Source organism: Ochotona princeps, chromosome 5 (genome assembly GCF_030435755.1).
Source record: "Ochotona princeps isolate mOchPri1 chromosome 5, mOchPri1.hap1, whole genome shotgun sequence".
NCBI lineage: Eukaryota > Metazoa > Chordata > Mammalia > Lagomorpha > Ochotonidae > Ochotona > Ochotona princeps.
Genome location: NC_080836.1, coordinates 25,969,009 through 25,985,047, shown reverse-complemented (window position 1 = coordinate 25,985,047; position 16,039 = coordinate 25,969,009). Strand labels below are relative to the sequence as shown.

At 35.4% G+C, this 16,039-nt stretch overlaps 1 protein-coding gene across 1 annotated transcript in view; it reads left to right on the top strand.

Annotated features, from left to right (window-relative positions):
* The first annotated feature begins 2,185 nt into the window (after window positions 1-2,185).
* LRP1B (LDL receptor related protein 1B) overlaps window positions 2,186-16,039 on the top strand; it is a 1,366,825-nt gene continuing 1,352,971 nt past the window's right edge. Inside the window, exons 1-4 of the mRNA XM_058664204.1 lie at window positions 2,186-2,258; window positions 2,649-2,689; window positions 5,970-5,994; window positions 10,246-10,368. Coding sequence (XP_058520187.1) covers window positions 2,186-2,258; window positions 2,649-2,689; window positions 5,970-5,994; window positions 10,246-10,368 — 262 coding nt within the window. The remainder of the gene's footprint in view (window positions 2,259-2,648; window positions 2,690-5,969; window positions 5,995-10,245; window positions 10,369-16,039) is intronic.

Genomic DNA, 16,039 nt, shown 5'->3' with positions numbered 1-16,039 from the left:
TCTTGTTGCTTATGTTCCTGTCCTCAAGATACCTATGGCATCCAAGTTTCAGGAGCTCAAAATCCAGTGCAATGTACCAAGAGCTCCTCTTCATGAGATTTTTTGCTTACTGTTTTTGCAGTGTGGCTGTTTTCTGTTTTGAGTAGATGGGAACATTTTAGCCAGGAAAGCCCTTACAACTCTGCAGGTCAGTGGTCATGAATTAGCTCTGTGCATACATTCATGGCCTAACTTCAAGACATACCAGGGAACTGAAAATCTGCTATTCTTCCCGTTTTGCAAGAAGATAAAGCTAGCTGCTGAGTAGGAAAATGAGAGATTCTTCTCCACATCCCTGCCTCATCTCAATTTCCAGCTTCAGCTCTGGCCCCAGGCTCAGTGGTTTCCTTTTCAGACCTCTTCCAAGGTAAACTCTAGTAGCACCTACTCACATTATTGTAATTGATTATGTTTTTTTTTAAATGTTTGTTTTTGATTTCACTTGAAAGACAAAGAGAAAGAGAAGGAAGAAGGGAGGAAGGGAGAGTGAAAGAGAAAGAGAATCCTCCATCTGCTGGTATTTTGCATTGGTTATCCATAGCAGCTGAAACTGCTTCAGGCTGAAGCCAGCAATCCAGAGCCAACCCAGGTGTTCCATGTGAATACTAGAGAACTGAGGATCACCTGTTGCCTCTCAGAGTTCATGACCCGAGGGAGCTAGAAGTAGAGCTAAAATCTCTAAGTGATGACTCAGTGGCTAAACTCCTGGCCTTGCACACACTGGGATCCTACATAGGCGTTGGTTCCTGTTCTGGCTGCTCCACTTCCCATCCAGCTCCCTACTTGTGGTCAGGGAAAGCAGTTGATGACGGCCCAAAGCCTTGGGACCCTGCACCCACTTGGGAGACCTGGAAGAAGCTCCTGGCTCCTGACTCCTGGCTTTGGATCTACTCAGCTCTGGCTGTTTTGACTATTTGGTGAGTGAAGCACTGAGTTGAAGATTTCTCTCTCTCTCTCTCTCTCCCCCTCTTTCTCTGTAAATTTACCTTTCAAATGAATAAATATGTTAAGAAAACTGTAAATATGTATTAAAAAAAGTTGTTTAGCATCTTTAAAATAAATTTTAAAAGGAGTGCCTAGATGACATATTTTCAAACCAAAAAAAAAAAAAAATGGAGGTAAGCGAAATTTCAGTTTTTGAAGGCTCTTGATGGTTGAATCAGAGCCTGATAGGAAACATTCCACTATCTGAAAGAGAGAAAGCCTCGCCATCTGTTGCGTATTTTTCTGCATTTAGAGATGATTAAAAAAATGTGGATGTTGGTACCCCTTGGGAGATTAGCTGAGAATCACATAGGATTTAGAGAATATACTGTGTAAAGAAATAGCAATAACTTCTTTTTTCTTTGATATCTACAAGTGAGCTGAGTCAATTTTACCCTTCCTGATTAAGGTGGTATATGAAATCACTCTGCCGATCATTGCAGTAAGTTTTGAGGAAAGGGAAGGCAAACAAGAAACGAAGCATTTCTACTGAACTTTCAGAAAAGAACACCTAAGAGAAGTGCCTTCAAATCATTCTTATGGACTATATCAGTTGTGTTTTATGAAAATATATCTTTTATCTCTCACTGCAAAGATCAAAATATACATATACATACATATGTACGTTTATATATAAATATAATATATATAAATATAATATATATATATATACTTGGTAAGTAATCAAAATTAGGTCTATGTGAATGGTTTATTTCCATACAATTTTCTAAAAAAACAAGAGAAGTCTACCAGAAATTAAATTATCACGAAAAAATCTTGAATTTCTCCTTGAATTAAATGTGAAATTGTATTTGAAAGGTTTACAGTGGTACTTTTCCTTTGTTTGTTAGGACCAAAATGATAAAAGTATATAAAGCTTCTTTCTGCAAAAAATTTTTATTTTTCAAAAATTTTCAGTCCTTTTTTTAATGGAAAGTGTTCTTGTATTAACTGTCATTTGCAGTTCCAAAAACATGTTGCTTTTTATGACATACAAGGACTGCAAATTTCATAGTAGCTAATATAAAGCACTAAAATATATACTGAATTATAATGTGTTTGTAGTAGACTATCACATTTTCATATTTCTTCATCTTATAACGAGAAAATGTATATACATGCATATATATATGCAAATGCACTTCCAATTTCATGTTCAGTCATGAGTTTGCGTTACTTGAGCATTAAAAATACCTTGCAGCTTGCTTGTTTTCTACTAATTGGATCAACCTTAAGTATCTGATATCCGCTGTGCTATTAGGAGTTCTATTAGTTTTTTTTTTTTTTTTTTTTTGGCTGTTATATCAAATTGTAACTAATTCTATGGCTTCAAACACCACACATTTATTTTTGTTTGTTTTTGTTTGTAAATCATTAACTGCAGGATTTCAGAATCATAATCATCTCCACAGGGCCGAACTGTCTGGAGGTTCTACTGATGATCTATTTCCTTGCCCTTTGTAGCCTCTAGAGTACACCTGCTTTCCTTGTCTTTGGGCCCTTCTGCTGATTGCTACAACCTGTTTCTGCAGCATGCCTACTTTCTGCCTTCTGACCTCTCTCTAAGAAGCTTTGGGACTACTGAGGGACATATAGATTAGCTGGTAATATCTTCACACTTCAAGATGCTTCACTAACACTTGCAAAGCTGCTTTTATCAAGTCAGGTGACATATTCATATATTCTAGGAAAGAGAAAGTAGACTTCTTTCTGGTGACTTCATTCAATCAACTGTATTGCTTTTAGCCAGGTCTTCTGAATTAAAATCGTTTTTTAACTGGCCTTTCATTCAGACTTATCTTCAAGGAGGACTGAATTCAGGACAGAATTCCATCTGAGTTTTAAAACACTCATGAATGTTTTAACTGTTGTTGAACACTCAAGAAGTATACATACTGTATAGGTGTATGTGTACCTACGTCTGTTGATTAGGTTTCAAAAGCATCTAACTCTCAGCATGACGTGTATGAACATGGAAGCAGTAGTTGTTGATTACAAACTATAATGTGATATTGAAATGATATTCTCCATCCCTCAATGTGCTTCCAACTCAAAGCTTTTCATGAAGGATCTCACCAAAACAGGTGATGTTATTGTATATAATAAGATAGGTTTCCCAATGAACATCTGTTTCACAAAGAAGGTATGTCTTTGCAAAATGAGACTGCCATTTTAACCATTTCGTCCACCTTGCTCTGTCTCAGCCATCACACATGTACATAATCTAAGTAAAGCTTTGAATTGCTATTAAAAGGGGTTCCAAATGGCAGGTTCCGTTTTATCTTAAAACTGGAATATTTCTGAAGAATGTATATTTGAAAAATATCACTAACATATCTGAATAAGTCATCATTGTATTGTAAAAGTCTAACTTTCAGTGCAATCCTTTAGAGACCCTGGAGAACAACAGGGGATTGCCTTCAAGTTTGAATTTTAGCTTTTATAGGTATTTTTATTTTATGCAGTACAATCTTTGCTATTCAGAGTTTTTATGGTAACCATAGGAAACCTTAATTTTATTTTAGTGATTAACTAAATAAAGTTATGTCTCTTTCTGAAAAGAATCCAAATAGTGATTTTTTGCATGGGTGTTCCTCTTTTAACTCTAACTGTAAATTTAGCATTTAACTATTTTTAAAAATTTGATTCTTTTTACATATAAGTATTTTTGTTAGTGGAAATCTGAAGGCTGTGGCAGAATGCCTCACTATCTGAGATTATTCCTTAGTATGAGAAATTACAATAATAAGATATAGTAAGTCTTTTTGTTTAAATATTGCCAGGACCACTAATAAAGAAGATGCTGAAGTCCACTAGACCTAGCAAGTGATGAGAGCATTTTTACATAGGAAAAGCATTCCATGCAAAGTAATAAAACAGCAAATGTATGTAACTTATATGTATGGAAAAGAATAGGACAGTTTGGAGATGTTGACATGTTTGTTGAATGGTGAAAAGATGAGATACACTACTGAGTAATAATTTAACCATATTTTGGAAGACAATTTGAATCAAATTTGGTAGAATTTGTTCATCTACATGTACACATTTTTGAGGGTTAAGATCCTTCCTGAGAACTTGGTAACTGACACTTTACTTTTACATGTACTTTATCAAAATTTAAAAGAGAATTAGTAGCATTTTCTGTGTCTCTAAAAACATATGTTCTCCTGGCAACAAATTAGTTGCCTATTACATGAGAACAAAATACATACTTCCTTTTAGCAATTATAAGTGATGTATCATTCCTATGAATACTGATAACTAATGCATGCTAATTAACAATGAGGTGTGCAGATTATAAATAGATTTTTTTTGTTAAATACAAAAAATCTGTCACAGAACTTCACTTTAATTTAGTTTGTGCTATTTGTATCTATTCTTTCATTTATGAGTTCTAATTTAAGGTTTATTGATTTGAGCCTCAGAGTTACAAGGAGAGGACAGACAAGAGACCTTCCATCTGCTGATTTCACTCTCCAGCTATCAGCAACAACCAGGACTCGGCAAGGTCAAAGGTAGAAGCCAGAAGTATTTTCCATGTTCTCCTTGAGTAGAAGGAGTCCTAAACGCATGGATCATCAACTGCTGCTTTTCCACGGTCCTTAGCCCAGATATGGATCAGAAATGGAGCAGCTGGGACACAGAGCAGTTTCCACATGGAATACAAGCATCGTAGGCAGCAGCCCAATCGGCTACACAACACCATCTCTGATTTACCTAAATGTTAAACTACATTTTAACTTCCTAATGTGAGAGAATATGCATGATTTTAGTTACAACATGCTCATTTATTTATCTTTTGCTTTCAATTTAGATATCAAAATTCATTTGTTATTTTCTTCCAATTTTCAAAATGCCATATTTAAATAAGCAGAGGATATGTGGTAGCTTAATATCATTATTAGAGTAAGGCAATTTTTAAGGAAAATAAGTGTATTCAATAAGTGCATTAGGTAAGAACTTAGAAACTACGTAATTATTCAACATAACTGTATTGATAATATAGGTTTCAGAATTCAATAGTTCCCCTTTTCCCAAGTGATCAAAATTAACAGCTCAGGGACTGGAATCATGGCACAATAAATTAAGCGACCACCTGTGATGCCAGTACTGTGATGCACTGGAATGCCAATCCAGTCCCTGCTGCTCTCCTTCTGATCCAGCCCTCTCCTAATAATGAAGCTGAGAAAGCAGTGAAGGATGGTCCAACTGCTTACTCTCTCACTCATGTGAGAGACTCAGACTGAATTCTTATTTCCTGGCTTTGACCTGACACAACCTTAGTTGTTACAGCCATTTGGGGAGCGAATCAGTGGAAAGAAATTCTATCCTCCTTGCCTCCCACTACCCTACCTGCCATTACTTGCTCTCACTCTTGTTGTCCAACTCTGTCTTTTAAATAAATAAAAGCAGATCCTGATAACAATGTAAATTAGCAAAGAGTAGCAGCTCATTTTGGTTCAAAGATGGAAAAGTACAAATGAGCTATTCTGTTGCAACATATGTATATCTAATAATACTACATCAAATAATACTACATCAAACTAAAAGATATTTAATTTTCCTGATAAATAAGTAATTAAGTATTTTCATGTAAGTATATTGTATTGAAATGTTAAGTTTTTCACATGCTAGGATGAATCCAAATTCTGTAAACTTTCTGCAGGTGCTGTGGATATCTTAATCTTCCATGTGTTTTGATTGCAAACATCTACTACTATGAGGAAATATACAAAATACTAACTCTAGCTATGATCTTGCTTAGAGATGAGATTAAACTGCGTTTAGATTCCTGTAACAGTTTTGTCTTAATTACAGTGTAAAATACTATATTTCGTATGATAGGAAGATATTTAAAATGAACTAAATGTGATGCTTTCAAAAGTATGATAAATGGTTTATTATAGGATAAATGAAAATTCACATGTATGCAGCATATTTAGATTCTGATTTTAGGAATTAATTTCAGTCGATATTTTTAAATAATCCCTTGAAGTTACTGAAAATTTACTTATTTAAATACCATAATCAAAGCTTTTTAATAGTAACCTTGGAATAGAATGTATGGTTGAAACATATGCAGGTAATAGAAAGCTACTCCTAATCACTGTTTCCTAGAGGGATATTATAAAACTTTTCCCCAAATTGCAGAAATGGAAATTGTCTTTAATAATTGGAGGTTGTTTAGCAAGTTTGTTAGGGAAATCTTTAGAAAGAAATTTGTTTTTGTTTTATTTCTCATTGTTTTGCATCATGCTGGGTTTACAAATTTGTTTATATATAAGTACCTCAAAATTCATAAAAATTAGATCATAATACACATTTATTTTGTCACAAAAAGAATGTTTGACATCAGTAAAATATGATATCTTTAAAATTTTTTTGAGGAAAATGAGTGTATCATGCAAAAGCTGGAGTCAGAGACAAGCCAGGGCCCGATGGGTTGTAGGCATTCCAAAAGCCATCTTACCTCTGTACCAAATGTTCACCCTAGATATTTCAACAAATTTGTTTATACAATGTATAATGATAAGGTTAGGGTGGGTAATTAGCATGTCCATCACTTTGGAACATTAGTTTTTTTTTCCTGTTTGTGTGGGAACATTGAAAATCTTCTCTATTTATTGATGGAATTGATTATTTCCAATTGTGGTTACCTTATTGTACTGAAGAGCTCTTCCTCCTACCCAGGTGCACTGGTATATGCAGATCTATTGCCCCTTCACCCCTCTAGCCCTCTCCACCTTTCCCAATCTCAATAACTACTATTCTGCATTCTACTTCTGGGAAATCAATTTTTTTTTGTTCACATGTAAGTGTGAACAGAAAGTGTTTATGTTGTTCACAATGTCCACCAGGCCCATTGATCTTCTTGTAAATGGCAGGGTTTCATTTTTAGTTGCTAAATAATATCCCATTGTGTATATATTGTATATAATATGCCATTATATGTAACATTTAATTTATTTGTTTATCCATATTTTAATGATGATTTAGGATATTGCGCCTCTTAGTTATAAAGAATAATACTGCAACAAGTGTTGGAGAACTCCGACACAAATTTTCTTTCCTTCAAGTATGTGATGATGCATGGATTTCAAATTCTTCACAACAAAATCAGTTTATCCTTTTATTCTATTACTAACTTTTTTGAAGTTCTCTTTACCCCCATCAGTCAAGATAATGAATCATAAGGTATATTTATTTCAAGTTTTACAGAAATATCCATACTGTTTTCGAATTAATTCACAATCTCTACAAAATAGTATGAGTTACTTTTTCTCTGCACCGTGGCAGCCATTTGTTATTTAACGTATTTTCTGAAAAAGACATTATAATTTGGGTGAGATACCTCATAATCATTTGATTTACTTCTCCATGATGATATGTTAAACACTTTTCTCTATATTTGCCATTATAAATATTGTTTTCAGAAAGGTTGATTTACATAATTGCCCATTTTTAAATCAGATTGTTGTTTTCTTGCTGTTGAATTATAATTTCCATAAGTTTAGGCTGTTAATCCTTTGTCAAATGCATGATTCACAGAGTCTGTCTTCCACTTTGTAGTGTCTTTCATCTATCCTTTGATTTTCTCTGGATTTGCAGAAGCAATTAGTTTACTATAATCCCATTTCTCAAGGCTTGTTTTTGTTGTCTGTGCTTTGGGGCCGAATCCAAAACTGAAACCCCACTCCCCCCCAAAAAAAAACGAAAAAGAAACACCTGCCTATGTAATTTTTCTGAAGTATATACCCTGATCTTATAGAGTTTTCTTTGTTTTTAGATCTTATGGGTAATCACAATTAATTGGGAGTTGACTTTTATAAATAGTGAAAGATATAATCTAGTGTTTTTCCTGTGTATGAATACCCAACCAAAAATAGTCCTTGTAATTTTCCTCATCTGCTTTTATTTGTACTCTCATTCAAGCATTATTAAAACATGTTGGCACCAGTTGTGTACTAGATACTTGAAGAAAAGGCGTTCTGTGCATTTGCTATTATAGCACCGTTTAGGACACAGAGTTTTTCAAGGAATTTAATGTTTAAATATTATAACAACATAGTTCAGGCATTTCATTAGATGTTAATATGCCAGTTAAGATGCAGGCATACAGCACTGAACTGTCTGGAATTGGTTTGTAGCTCTGTTACATCCTGCTAATTCAAAGTCTGAAAGTCACTCGTGATAGCTCAAGTGATTGGGATTCTGCCATCTGTGTTGGGACACCTGGGCTAAGTTTGGCTACCCAGTTATTACAGGCACATGTAGAGTGAGAAGATGGCAACCGCTTTCCTCTCTGGCAGATAAATATAGACAATTACAGTAGTTATGGTTTGGTGATATTGATAAAGTAACAGAAAAACAAAAGGATATATATGGGAGCCTATTATCTGATACTTATAGCTTGAAAATGGAAAACAGTTAATGTTATATACAAATCTTAGGTTAAAAATGTGTGTGTGGATGTGGGACACAAATTTAACAAGCATTATGATGCTGGAATGATGGCAAGAAAGAGGTTGAAAGAGAGAAAGGAAAGATCTACCATGTTTTATGAAATAGGTGATAGATTGTAAGAGATACCAACAATTTGTTTATTGCTAGAAAAAATGCCAGTTAGGCTAAAATGTTTTCACATAACTTAGAATTTCCTTTCATTTTGAAACAAATAACTTAGATCTTGTTAATGATAGATTTACTTTGCCTTAAGACATTCTTGTAGGAGGACCAGTGTTGTGGCATAGCTCATAAAGCACAGTGCCAGTGTTCCATATTCGCATCAGTTAGTGTCCTTGGCTACTCACATTCCAATTTAGCTGCCTGCTAATGTCCCTGGGACAGCAGCACAAAGGTGCCCAAGTGTTTGCACCCGTCCCATCTATGTGGGTGACCAGGAATAAGCTCCTGGTTCAGGCTTCAGCTTGGCCCAAGCAGTGGGCATTAGGCCACCTGAAGAGTGAACCAGCAGATGGAAGACCTCCTTCTTTCTGTCTCTTCTTCTTTCTATAATTCTTGCAAGTAAATTAATTTTTTTTTAAATTTCTTGTTTGCACAGACTAAACTTCCAAGTAAAATAAATTAACTACAATATACCTAGTATTGCACTTTCAAAGGCTGTTAATTGTGAGAAATATTCCTGTTTCAGACTTGTTGCCCAATGTGTTTTTTAGCAGACTCATGGACTATAAGCAATTATATTGTGAAAATCTACAACTAATGTGTGTACTAGCTTTGACTTGAGGGAATGCTGTGAATCACAACTATTTTGAGACAGCTGGAAGAAAATTACATTTCTGACTTGACTGAAAACTACAGACTTTTTGACTTGACTAACGGCAGAAAACTGAAGTTAGAAAAAAAGTTTCAGGAGGGTGGATGTCCATGGCAGAGGTTAAGATGCTGCCCAAAATAACAAGTACCTGCTTTCAGTATTGGCTACTCTGCTGCTGCAGCTCCCTGCCACTGTTTACCCTGAAAGGCAGCAGGAGATGGCTGGAGTAATTAGATCTCTGCCACCCCTGTGAGTGAGCAAGATAGAGTTCAAGACTCTTAGATTCAGCCTGTTCAGTCCTGGCTACCCTGGGCATTTGAAAAGTGCATCACAGATGGAAAATCTCTGTCTGAGTGTCACCTTTCAAATCACATTTAAAAAACATTTCTTAAAATAAAAAAACCCTTCATATAAATTTATGGCTTTTACTATCCAATAGCAGAAACTGTCACCTTGGAAATTATCATGGAAAAAAATAGAGTAAAATACTGTGACATTAGGTATCATTTCATCAGATTTACGAGTAAGAAATGAACTCATACATGACATTGAACTACAGGTTTAACTCGTTATGATCTTATTTTGTCTCAGTGCAGATATGAGAACTATAATTTCTCTGCCTACCAGCCACTGCTATGATCTAATATGTTATATATATAAAACTCATAGGCTGGAAAATTTGTATCCTATATTTGATATGATAAAGCTTCTAGCCTTTAACCATTTCCAGTCTAGATTGTATGATGCTGTAAAAACATTTAGTATATCACAATTGTGCACTTGAACAAATTGGCTAAGATCAAGAAAATGGTTTATCTGATCAGAAAAGTTAATCATGTTCATATGTTTTATGTATTGCTTTCTCACACTTCATTTTTGTATGGCACTTGTGTTCATGTTCAAATCATTCATATTTTATTTCAAATCACTTTCATTTTCAGATCAGCATTTGTGTGATCCTGGTGAATTTCTTTGCCACGATCACGTGACTTGCATCTCCCAGAGCTGGCTGTGTGATGGGGACCCTGACTGCCCTGATGATTCAGACGAATCTTTAGATGCCTGTGAGTAGCAAGGCTCTCATGCATTCACTTACCTTTCATGTGAAGCTGTCTCTTCTTTTCATGGATGACTGTGATCCGAGTTGCCTCTTTTATCCATCTAACAGCCTAAGAAACTTGAAACCATTCAGTTCAAGTTTGTCTGTAGGTGATTGACAGCGTATATGCAATTTTGTAGAGTAACTTAAAAAGGAGAGAAAATGCTTGACTAATTATTTTAATCTGTTTGCACTAATACGAAAACAAAAAATGACTTGATAAGAAAAGGAATGCTATAAAACACCTAAATAGAAAGGATCCTATCTGATATTTTACACATTATCAAGAATATTTTCTTTTGTATATATAGAGACAAGAGAAACTTTGCCTGTCCATCAGGCCTGTGAGGGTCTCTTCCTTTTTTACGTCAGAATCAGTACACATGGGGCTTAACTGTAGTTGTATCATGATAACTTGGAGTTTACTGAGGGCTTTGCTCATTTTAGAAATAACATTAGAAGAAAGTATTAATGTGAAAATAGCTAAATATGGAATACTTTACACAATAAGGAATATGAACAACTTACTAAATTATGACTTTGATATTTCTAGAACTTTTAGTACATCTAGCATGTCAGTACTCCTCATGCAACGGGCTTAGCTGTCTCATTTATAAAGCACTGCACAATGAAATGTCATTATTGTTATTTGATATTATAGAAATAATAATTATTCATCCCGTGTTCTATTGTTATCTACTTGTCTCTAAGTTTTGCTTATAGAGCCTATATTTGTTTTTTTTGAAAATGTTGCTGTTAGGAAAACCTAGGCAATATTCAACAATTTTCTTTGTTTGCTGGTCTTTTTAACTTTTCGGTAGTAGTTGCTTGTCTTTATTTTGAACAAATTACTTCTTCAACATACAGTGTTAATAGTTACATATAACATTTTGGATTTTTATCAATTTCATGAGTTCGCATCTAAACAAATCTTACTGAACTACTTGTAGTTATAGGAAAGGGTCTAAGGATGAAAAGTTTTAAAAATATTGTGGAGAAATTCTTAAGGATAAATTGTGATTAATCCATACAAAGAGATGTTTTTGTAATTAAGAAGGAATGCAGTATCCATACATGATACAATAGCATGGATGAACTTGAAAATATTTATGTTGGGAAGAAGTTGTATTATTCCATGCAGAAGCAACATCAAATTTGGAAAATCTAGAGGGAAGGAAAGTGCAATAGTGACTTCAAGGTATATATTCAGTACAGAAAAGAGAATAAAAACCTGACTCTTAATGAACCTAGATTTTTTTAAACAGGATAATGAAAATGCTCTGAAATTAGGTTATGATGTGTTCTTTACCACTCTGTATATGAAAATGCATAGAATTTTACAGTTAAGTAGGTAAATTTTGCTTTATGAAATATACTATAACATATGGTTAAAATATGAAACCTTCTCTTTTTAAAAGATTTATTTATTTTTATTGCAAAGTCAGATATAAAGAGAGGAGGAGAGACAGACAGAAAGATCTCCCATTCACTGATTCACTTCCCAAATGGCCGCAATGGCCGGAGTTATACCGGTCTGAGGCCAGGAGCCTGGAACTTCTTCCAGGTTTCCCACTCAGATGCAGGGTCCCAGGGCTTTGGGGCGCAATCAGGGGGATGGATGGGAAGTGGGACCCAAATGGGATTCTGGAGCATTCAAGGCAAGAATTTTAGCCACTAGGCTAGTGCGCATAGCACTAAAGTGGGGAATCTTAAAATCATGCTTACTAAGGAAAATATTGGAATAATGTGAAAAAGTACTAACAAACACTTTGATTATGAATTAGGCATGTCTGAAAACTTTATTTCAATGTACTAATCCCTTTTAAATTTTAGCCCTTCCCTTTTCAAGTACTGTGTAGAAATTCTGTCCTCATTTGCTAAAAAGAATAACTACATGGGATAATCCTAATAAGAGTCAATTTGGGCGCCAGACACAATGGCTCAGTTGGCTAATATTCCCCCTTCAATCGCCAGCATCTTATATGGGCATTGACTGTATCCTGGATGCTCCACTTAACATCCAGCTCTGGCGTGTGGTCTGGGAAAGCAGGGGAGGATAACCCAAAGTATTGGGACACTGCACCCAAATAGGAGATGTGGAAGCAGCTCTGGGCTCCTGGCTTCAGACCATCTCTGCTCTGGCCTTTATGGGTACTTGTGAAGTATACCAGTGAATGGGAAATCTTTCTCTCTGTCTCTTTCTCTCAGTAAAACTCCCTCTCCAATGGAAAAATAAATATATCTTAGAAAAAGAAAATTCAGTTTTTAAAATATTTGTGGTGGTGTCTTGTACTCTTTCCTAGCACTCCCAGCAATTATGTGATAGGAAAAATGAAAGCCACATAGAATAGATTTGTGGAATCCTTATATAGGAAAGCAAAGTTGCATAGGAAATAGCATAGAGCTGTGTACCTGGGACAATGCAAAGGCAATTGAAAGGAAAAAGTCTGGTTTATACATGTAGGCAGCATTTCCTTTGTGCTGATGAGAAAAAAGAACAATGAAGTACTCTTTGTGCTCAGTCAGGTGGTCATAAGGAGGACTGGACTGCCAAGGTTTTCTTGTGTTTTAGAAGGATAAGAACATTACAAAAATGTTTTTCTATCTGGGTGTTTGAATTTGTGTATGATGTCTTTTGTTTAAGATTTATTTTATTGGAAAGGCATATTTACAGAGAGAAGGAGAAATAGAGAGAGGGATCTTCCACCTGCTTATTCACTTCCCAAATAGTCACAGCAGCCAGCGTTGAGTCAATCTGAAGCCAGCAGCCAGGAAACAGGAGCCTCCTCTGTGTCCCTCACGTGGGTACAAGATCCCAAAGCCTTAGGCCATCCTCTGCTGCTTTCCCAGACTATTAGCAGAGAGGTGTGTGGCAAGTGGAGCAGCAGAGACATGAACTGGCACCGATATGGGATCCTAGTTCTTGCAGGTGGAAAACTATTGAGCCATTGTGCCAGCTCATCTATGTAACATTCTTAGATTTACATTTAAGTAGCATAATCCAGATAAATTATTTCATTTGATATCATTTGAAATCTGGCCAAACATAGAAAATTGCTGCGTGGAAAATAATAGATTTTAAAGTAGAAATTTCTCAATTAAGATGTTCTCTTTAGTATTTTCTTTAACCACAGGTTGTAATTTGTGATTTTGCAATATTCATATGTAATCATCACTGATCTATGCAAGATAACAGTTTTAAATTATATGAATGCATACGTTTCCTGTGAAAGAGTAGGTAATAAACCTTGAGGAATGATTCTTGGATAGGATAATTTTGTGCTCAATATTTAAGTAAAGGCATGTCATCTTTGATTTGAAGACCAGGTATGTTGTAGCTACAAAATATTAGAAGAAAACAGCTGATTCCATCTAGTTATTTTCCTAAGTCCACTTAGCCTTTAAAATGATTGAAAAGATTGCTCTATCATAAAACTTATTATAACATTGTGAAAGATTTGATGTGAGAAAGTTACAATACAAAATTAATGTATGTTATTAAAGAAGAGGAAAGCTTTTTTTGTAAAATCTTAATGACAGACTTTTGGAATTGGATGCATGTAGAGAAAAACAAGAAATCCTTAAAATGAAGTTTTAGGGCATTAGAAATCTGACATTTCACTAAGTTCATATTTCCTTCCTTGTCTGTGTTTAAGCCGAGGCTGAAAAAATAGTGTCCAGTACCCACAAAGCAAGAGTTAGATTTTGGCTGACAGTAATACACACCAAGACACCTATTAGTGCCCAAGTTACCACTGAGCTGATGCCATGTTGGGATGAATGGTCTGGAAAATGAAATTGAAAGAATACTTTATAACCTTACTATTAGGTATAAAATTACTGTTATCCATAAAAGCGATCATCTTTCTTTCTGCACGTATTTGAGATTGTTTTTAATTGTCTAAATAATGACTAACATATTTATGTCCTATGAGACCATAAGAATAGAAAATCAGGAAAATCAGCATCTCTCCACTCATCCTGTCAGCTCTGAGAATGACTGTGGTGAGGGAAATATTTATGGATTGAAAACTTGGGACCACCTGTGGCAAGTAAGTCTTTAAAAAGGCAGTTTCTTTTGTGTGGTATACAAAGTATAATTCCTTTTAGGATTTTCTGTTGAATACTCAATGATACTTTCTTTCCAACAACCAGCTTCAAATACCTTGATGTATGTAAGATATTTTCTGAGACCTGAAGACTTAAAACTAGGTTCTTCCTTTTTAAGTCGGGAAAGATAGCCATATATTCTTCCATTTTTCCCTTTTACTGGGTGTCATGTTCCTTCAGAAAGTCATTTCAAGTTCTTCATTACACATAATGTTTTCGTATAATGTATGATTGACCAAGAGAGGAGATTAAACATGGCCTCAGGGGAGGTCACATTTGCAATCCAGATTGCTGTGCTTTGTGTGTTGACTCAACTCTATCATGTAATTTTAGAAAACTCATTTCTTTTTCTGTGAAAGGGCTAGACAATGCATATTTTAGCTGTACCATTTTATAGAATATGTATTGTCTATTGTTTTCATTTTAATTGGTTTCTTAGAAACTCTTGAAGGAAAAAATATGTTTATACTCTGGTTTCTCTTCAGATCGTATAAATCTTTCGCCTTTTACAGTCTATATAGAAAATAGACCATGGGCATGTTTAGCCAATAATCTATAGTTTGTCAGAATTCAATTGCAGTATAGTAACTGAATTATATCAGCTATACAGGTGTGAAGGAGGGTCTGTGCCCAGTAACTGCCAAATAAGGAACATTATAACCCACATGAGTGAACACTTGCAGCATAGAGCTGTGTGTACTAGTCCTTGGCGCCAGTCTGGGGAATAGAGTATATTTTTAGACAGCTCCTATTGTCCAGGATTGAAACTGACTATATGTTACAGATAGTGTACTTGAACAGAATCCAACAGTGGACAATTTATAATGATATGGCAGCTCCAGAGTGGTGTCCAGCCTGTACCTTTCTGTACTATCGTGCCTAGCATATGATTGTCAGTCTTGTATACATTTTGGTGGCTGATCTATCTTCTCCAAAAGATGATTCCGTTTCAGAAAAAAAAGCAAAAAGAGAAAAGGCAGTGCTGACCAAGTCTCACTGATTGTCAGGAAAACAGTAACATTGACAAACAGGAAACCCGGTAGATTTCTGTTTAAATTTTGCTTGCTAGAACTAATCATATCTCATATGACATAATGACTATCCACAACAGAGCTCATTGCTTTACAATATAACCTCTGGTATTCTACTGGTAATAATAATAATAATAATAATAATAATAATAATAAAGAAGTCCTGGGGCCCGGCGCCGTGGCCTAGCGGCTAAAGTCCTCGCCTTGAAAGCCCCGGGATCCCATATGGGCACCGGTTCTAATCCAGGCAGCTCCACTTCCCATCCAGCTCCCTTCTTGTGGCCTGGGAAAGCAGTTGAGGACGGCCCAATGCTTTGGGACCCTGCACCCGTGTGGGAGACCTGGAAGAGGTTCCTGGTTCCTGGCTTCGGATTGGCGCGTACCGGCCCGTTGTGGCTCACTTGGGGAGTGAATCATCGGACGGAAGATCGTCCTCTCTGTCTCTCCTCTCTGTATATCTGACTTTGTAATCAAATAAATAAATCTTAAAAAAAA